Source organism: Lygodium microphyllum, chromosome 4 (genome assembly GCF_053477565.2).
Source record: "Lygodium microphyllum isolate KBCC chromosome 4, Lygodium_microphyllum_v1.1.10, whole genome shotgun sequence".
NCBI classification, from domain to species: domain Eukaryota; kingdom Viridiplantae; phylum Streptophyta; class Polypodiopsida; order Schizaeales; family Lygodiaceae; genus Lygodium; species Lygodium microphyllum.
In genome coordinates this window covers 170,716,102-170,723,536 of record NC_141138.1, presented here as the reverse complement: position 1 = coordinate 170,723,536, position 7,435 = coordinate 170,716,102, and the positions used below count along the sequence as shown (strand labels likewise).

The window sequence follows — 7,435 nt, the reverse complement described above, 5'->3', positions numbered from 1 at the left end:
AAAACCCTTTCCTAATGAAGTGGTGTACTAGGACACCGAAGCCTTGCCTTGATAGGTGGACTCACTCTTCAAGTGGGGGTCTTCCCAAGTAGAGGTAGGTGCCAAAGGTGACCAATTTAGCATCTCTCTCCTTAGTGAACAATTTAGCATATCTCTGCTTGATTCTATCCAAGACTAAGCAAAAGGGGCTTAGTGTACTTAGGTTTCTCCATGAGCCTCTGCCAGGTGCCAGGGTGCGTGAAGCGCGTGACAAGGGATAAAGGCGTCATTGATTTTGTCTTGAAGCCCAACCTTGGGCATCAAATTTAAAGCCTGCGTGACGGTTCAGTTGAAGTTTGCCTTTCATTCCTTGTCGTGCTTTGCTTGGTCCAATTGCAATGAGTTCCACCGCCAGCATATCCACATCATGCGCACACAATGCATCTCTATAGTCAAGGCATGCAAATGCTGCATGCAAATGCCTGCTCCACAAACATCTCCTCAATTCTTTGCCTGTTGGGCGTTCCCACCTGCATCCCGGAGAAGTTGTCACATGTGCATTAAAGGAACATGATGATAGGGTCGTGGCACCACCACTTCAGAAAGTGAATGCAACACTCAAACGAGCACAGTGTAGTTCTCAACCACTAAAAAGTTCCACCTTCGCCGCCTTCTTCACCAAAACATTCAATAGTAGCAAACAGTTCATGCAACGTCTTTTTGTGAGGGGAGACCAAATGTTGATGGACACCTAGAATCTCTCATGGTTGGCTAGATTATGGTTGGGAGACCAAATGTCGATAGGCACCTAGAATCTTTCATAACTTGTTGGAAGTATGATCGGGGTCTCTAACACAAATTTTCCCCTTGGTTTTGGAGAGAAATTATGGCTAACCAATGATCAAGAATATATTCCAATGACACATCAAAATTTCTCAAGGGCTCATGAGGTCTATGGCCTCCATGTACGTGGGCTATCGACAATCTTGGCTGTTAGGAAAAGATTAGAGAAGTTGTGCACTATTTTAGACTTGTTTCCCAATTAATGTACAAATTGGACAACACATTAGGCTCCTCTTAAAAGGAGATGGCGCTTGCATGAACATGAGCTTCTTTAAACTAGGAAAATTATTGTGGCTAGTAACATACTCAAGCTGCAAGTTGCTTCTTTTAGCATATATTCACGTACAATCCTTTGATCAAGTGTGGAGTGAGACACGCTGCATCCAACAATGGAAGAAGACTCAGAACTTGGTTGCGTTTCTGTTCTTTGCATATGTGCACAAGCAAAGTCCTTGCAAATTCAGGGGCTGTGATCATGGCATTGTCTGTAGTATGTAGTTACATGTAGATGTACAAACTCAAACAAAAGGCTCCATTTATCGAGTAAAATAAGATCCGGACGAGTGTGTAGCTAGCCCCTCCCCATCATTTACTAAAGCGGGTTGAGAGGGTGGTGTTCACGGTGTGATTACTTGGGTATGTAACTTGATATTTGAGTTTTTTTCTTGGTGTGTTCTGTAATTACATAGTAGAATACGACCCTGCACTCTTGGCATTTTGCAGCATATAGCTACTAGTAGTATTGGTTGAGAGCATCTCTTTATGCCAGAATGCAGACAGTCTCGGGTATCTCTGCATCTGCTCATCCACGTAGAACAACCCGAACCTGACCGTTAGTCCCAAGAAGAACTCGAATCCATCGATCAAGGACCAGGCAAAGACGCCTCTCACATCTCCTCCGCCCCTGCAATGCGAACGAGGAAACGACCTCAGAGGTCCGCGCATTTAACTACCTGAGCAATTCTGAATCTACAGCACTAGATCTGTTCCTTCTCACGAAAATCGGTACCTGATGGCTTCGCTCAAGCTGACATAATACGAGTAGAAATATTGGATTCGTTCCGTGTCGTTCAGAGTCTCTTCAAATGAAGGCGATGCCGAGATACCCCAGCCTGCAATTAAACCACATATACGTTCAGGTCATTTGTATTTGCATGTATCTAGCAGCAGATAGACGGATGTTTAGAAGGACAAGACATGGGGAATTGCTGGGCGTTAGCTGAATATTGCCGACCGCAATACCAGTACCTGTCTCGGTAATGTACATGGGAGGGTTTCGATAGTGCTCTCGCATGTAGGCTACGATCTTGGAAAGGCACCAGGGAACAGAACGCTCGTTTTCACCCTAGAGAGAAACATACGTACAGGTTTGATAGTCTATCACAGATACACAAAAACAGACACAGTGTTCATTCGTGTACAAAATGTACTGCTATGTGCTCTTTCAGAAAGATGGAGAAACGGAAGATGAGAAGTGGTGCTTACTTCACCGATGACAATGCCGTCGCGATAAGCTGCAGAATCAATGGCAGAGAAAGAGAGAGAGAACATAAAAGGAGTCAGTAGGAATGTGTAGCAAGTGAACTCACAAGAAGTTATTGCATTTGGGGAAGCTTCTGCTCATGAGACCCTGCATGCCTGGTTAGGTGCAGTTGGGGATGGGGGTTTGCCAGTCGGCTTGGTCCCATACCCCTAGCTAAGTATGCCGCGATCTCTCCCTCGCAAAAGTTTATGATGTTGTCTTAATTCACAATGTGAGGGTTCACGTTGTTGTCTTAATTCATTTACCAATGTGGGAATAATAGTGGGAAATTATGGTACATTGATTGTGTATAATAAGTATGCTAACTAATTATATTAATTTAACTAATAGTTGGTCTGTAGTAGGTACCGGTTGTGGCAATCCTCATATCCTCGAAGTAGCCATCGTAGGTATCCTGGAGGCTGGTGCCGTTGGTGACGTAGGTGGCGGTGACGGCGTTGATGCCCACGAAGTCCAAGGACTCGCGTAGCAGCGCCGCCTCCTGCTCCGTGAAGCTGGGCAGCCTCGGCCCCAGCATCCTCCGCATCGTGTCCGGATACTGCCCAAATATCAGCGGATCCATGAACCTGCGCACACCCACCTTGCACCATGCAACTTCAGGACCGTTCTCCTTCCTTATATCCATAAAACTCTTATTTTTATCAATTCCGTATCCCATCACAGACCCAAACTCTCAGCCATGCCGTCGGTTGTATTCATACATATACAATCACACACACACACACACACACACAAATTACCAGCCAAAGTAGAAGTCTTGCGCGCGTTTGGCAGCTGCAATGTCGATGGGATCCGTATCGTTTAGAGGCTCGTACCACTTGAACCACAGCGCAATGCCGATATGACCCCCTTGCTCCTTCTGAAAAAGGAGTATTGATCGAGTTAGCAATGAGCACTAAGAACAAACCACACAAGTGCGTGCCTGTCACCTGAATTTCCGCTAGCAAACATTATTAGAACAGTTTTATAAACCTGGTATTGCTGCTTGTAAAGGCGGGCGGCGGCGGAGTGCGCAAGGAGGCAGTTGTGGGCGACGAGGTAGGGCTCGGTGGAGGAGTTGCCCTGCGAGCAGTTGCCGTGCAGCGTCACGCCGGGCGTGCACCGCCCCGGCGGGCTCTGCGACGACGCGTACGCCAGGCTCACGTAATCGTTGGGCTCATCGAACGTCACCCAGTACTTCACCCGGTCCCCAAACGCCTCGAAGCACACCTTCGCGTACGCCACGAAGTCATCTCTGCATCACCCCACTTGCCACTCATTAGGTGCATACTTACACAGCATCATGACGATTGGATTCATGTCAGGAATGAATTAACTAACGAACGAACTGGCTAGCTGTCCGAGCTCTCACATGAACAGGGGATTCAGCATGCCGCCGTAAATGTTCTCTAGCGCTTGTGGGTGATCCTCCGCCCACAGTGTCACATGAGGCTCGATCCCTTTCATGTTTGAATCCCACAACACCAACAGAGCAAACGTCATCGTCAATATCTACCTTTGTGTTGATATATTAACACTCACAAGAAGCTGTCTTTGACAACTTCTCCCGTGTGGGAGAAGAGGCTCTTTTCTCCTTGTTTTTTTTCTAAGGTGTGTTGGCTGCTTTTTTCCTTGATTTTTTCTAAGAAGGTGTTAGAACATCACGCGTCGCAAAAGCTCATCGTGTTGTCTCACTTCACAGTGTGGAAATTATAGTGGAAATTTGTCTAGAACTTCTTGTGGTACTACTCCTGCAGGCCTATTAACTACATTTTACATCGCCCCAAACCAGGCATTGACATACCATATTCCAACAGCAGGTTGATCACTTCGTTGTAGTGAGCAATGGCTTTGGCATTGGGCGACTCGCTCGTATCTGCGATCCACCACACATGATGGTCAGCGTTAGCATTTTGAACCCCATATGAGAACAGCAGTCTATTGAAAATAAATACGAGAATGCTCACTAGGAAAGATTCTGGCCCACGAAAAAGAAAACCTGTATGCGTCCATCCCCATCTTGGCCATCCCTTCAATGTCCACCTGTCAATTACGCAAGGCGCCATTAATTGGGATGTGCAAATGTGTAAGAAATCGAAAGAGTTAAGAGCGTAGAGACGAAAGAGAGAAATTCGCACCGCATACTGGTTATAATGATCGCCAGTGTTGCCAGGAAGAGTTCCATCCAGCACGATACCTGCACCTCCCCAAGTAAGTAGCCCGTTACTCAAGAGACAAATTAACCATGGCTGTCCCCCCTTTTCCCTGGGGGATCTTCCTTATCTGCAGGAATCCAACGAAGAGAGTAGATGGATCGACCTTCTTTGCGAGCATAGGTGTCCCAAATGCTTTCGACCTTGCCGTCCGCTGAATCAGCTCCCTCGTGCTGTAAAAAGGACGGATCGAAGGCTTCTTTCATACAAGGATCATGGGGAGGAAACCCGTCTTTCTAGCCTAAGCACAATTAAGCATGTGAGGAAAACCTTCATGGCCATGGTGAGAGCGCCGAATTTGAAGTAAGGCGGGAAGATGCTCCTGTCAATGTAGGTGCCATTAGGGAAGTCGAGCCCGTCGCGGAGCTCCCAGTCGATGGCGGCTGCATCAGCCTTGGAAATACTAGTCACGCCGCCCACCAACACGATGACAGCTGCGAGTGCATTGACGAATAACAGCGCTGGCAATGCAGCAGCGGCATATTTGGCGTTGGGGCCCCACGATGCTGCTGCCATGGCAGCTCCGGAGCTGGGGACTGATGATAGACTGCAATTTGCGCTCTCTTGCTCAGCTGCCAGGCTATCCGTGATGTAATCTCAGCACTCTAAATACTGATGCCTGTGGAGTCATATAAGTAAGTCCACTGTTATTGTCAGCGGAAAGCAAGAGCCAAGAGCCGGAGAGCTGCTCGTTGGGCTTTCTACATTCTCTCGACTTTCTGACCCGCCGCGCTCACGTGGAGCCCCGACTCCATCGCACACGAGTCTCGGCTGGAGTGGCGTGTGTGTGTTTGCGTGTTGGCTGCTTCCACCAAGCCGCACGAGCATCCCGCCCTTTTTCACCTTCACGCTCCTCTCATTCCCTTGAAACCTTGCCCATTTACGAACCGCAATGAACTCCACGTGCCCACAGGCTTGCGCTCCCCCACACTTTACATTTACAGGATATAGTTCAGTGTGTCTGGACTCGGGACTCTGTGTCGGTTCCAACATCACAAGATTAGCCGTTCATGAGTCCCTCAATTCGTGTTTTCAAGTTCACGCTCAAAACCCAGACCCCCTAGGCCCCAAACTCAACCATGACAAATGTGTGTCTCTCATGTTTGTGGACCTTTTTTTTCCTCCAACAAATGGTTTAAAAATATTATTTACATCTATTGAGCTACCCATAAACTAGCTTTGAGGAGTACCTAGAAGAACTAGTTGGACAAGAAAGGGACTGTGTGCCATAGCGCGAACAAAATCTTAGGAACATATAGGCGAATATTGAATATTCCCATGATCATGTCGCTTGAGATAAACACAGTAGATAGGTAGAAAGAAAAGCTAGGCTGAGTACATCAGTATCTCTTTGCAACGGTGTTCATAGTATCAAGAGCATACGCAACTTCAAAATCAAGATGTAGCCTAACTCTCTTGGGCAAATGACAATCTAGGACTCGTTTAGCTGCTCATGTGAAGCAGCCTGAAGCTTCTAGAACTCCATCTTCTTTTTGGTTGTAGCAGTTTGTTTAGCAACACCTATGGCAATCCCTTTGGAAGCCTATGAAACTTGAAACAAAAAATCAACTTTTAGCTCATGCCAAAATCACTTTTACATTTGAACAAAGCATCATTTCTTTGTGTCCAACTGGACCCTAAGAAAAAAGCTCTAATGAACATCCAAACTAGCATAGGTAGGCCATTGGTCTTCCCCAACATAATTTCTTTCCAATTAAGTACGGCTAGGTGGAAAGGTTTGATCACCCACTGTAAAATTCTAAAAGCTTCTCTATTGGCCTTGCAATTCATAAACAGATGTGTTTGTGTTTCAATTTCAGTTTTACAACGTGGGCACTTTCCTTTACCAGATATTAAGCTTGAGGGCTTTCCCTCCTATCTAGAGACCCTGATGTAAAATGTGCCAAAGTAGGGTAGAATTTTTTGCTGAAATTATAGACCAAATATTCAAGAATGTATACTCCCATTGATATTTGTCCCAATTGATGTGCCATTTATCATTAAGTTTACCAACTAGTTTAGAGGAAGTGGTCGGTTGGTTTGGTATTAAAAGAAGGGCATTCCCATTGTCTTATGTGATTGCTTTGATGCTCAACTGGCCCCTGATTTGGATGGCTTTGTCAAGCCCATGAGGCTGTTGTTCCATCCTTTGGGACAATAGAGCTAGGTCTTCCCCTTTGAGTCTGAATTTAGCTTTTAGGGAGTCAAGGTCCTACCATTGATGCTTGTTGTAGTCTCATAAATCTTCCCAAATGTGGAGGCCTTTCTTGTAAAGTTGCTATCCTACTTCCATTCATTGATTAGTTATGGGGCTACAAAACAAAGTAAACCACACTGAGTCACAAGCAGCCCAGGGTAGGGTGATGTTGTTGTTAGTCTTGAGTTTTGTTTTGTCTTTAAATTGAAGCCAAGCTATCCAAAGGGCTTTAGCTAATGGGGAAGCCTTATTAATCATGATGGGGATTTTGGAAAAAGCAACAGAAAGAACTAAAGGTGTTTCCATCTAGGGAAACCTGGGACCAAAAACTTTACACCGTCTCTATGCAAAAGAACAACCCAAACCTCATTAGGGTGTTGGATACTGTGGATGATCCATTTAGATGCCATCTTATCTAGTTGTCCTTTTAAGTTTGGGAGGTTGATACCTCCAGGTCTTTGGGTAGAATACAAGTAGCCCATGTCACTGTAGGTATTCTTCTAGAGTTTTTTTGTGATTTGCATAGAAAATCCCTACATATAGATTATGGATCTTTGAGAGCAAATTTTGTGGGTCTCTAGGAGGAAGAAAGTACATGACTGATGCAATAAGGATGTGTTTAAGAACCACAACCCATCTTGCCACGTTGCCTTGAAAACCTTTCTGGTACTCTAGCTTTTT

The 7,435-nt window shown here is 45.7% G+C and overlaps 1 protein-coding gene across 1 annotated transcript; it reads right to left on the bottom strand.

Moving 5' to 3' along the window:
* Nucleotides 1-1,212: 1,212 nt before the first annotated feature.
* Nucleotides 1,213-5,234, bottom strand: LOC148037899 (beta-glucosidase 25-like). Its single transcript, XM_087676877.1, has 13 exons — nucleotides 4,828-5,234; nucleotides 4,664-4,730; nucleotides 4,483-4,541; nucleotides 4,312-4,387; nucleotides 4,149-4,220; nucleotides 3,717-3,804; nucleotides 3,338-3,599; nucleotides 3,106-3,224; nucleotides 2,714-2,931; nucleotides 2,308-2,336; nucleotides 2,071-2,167; nucleotides 1,832-1,934; nucleotides 1,213-1,726 (listed from the first exon to the last, which is right to left on the bottom strand). Exons 1-13 carry the CDS (start codon nucleotides 5,071-5,073, stop codon nucleotides 1,504-1,506), a joined length of 1,659 nt encoding a protein of 552 aa, XP_087533003.1. The 5' UTR covers nucleotides 5,074-5,234; the 3' UTR covers nucleotides 1,213-1,503.
* Between the last annotated feature and the right edge of the window lie 2,201 nt (nucleotides 5,235-7,435).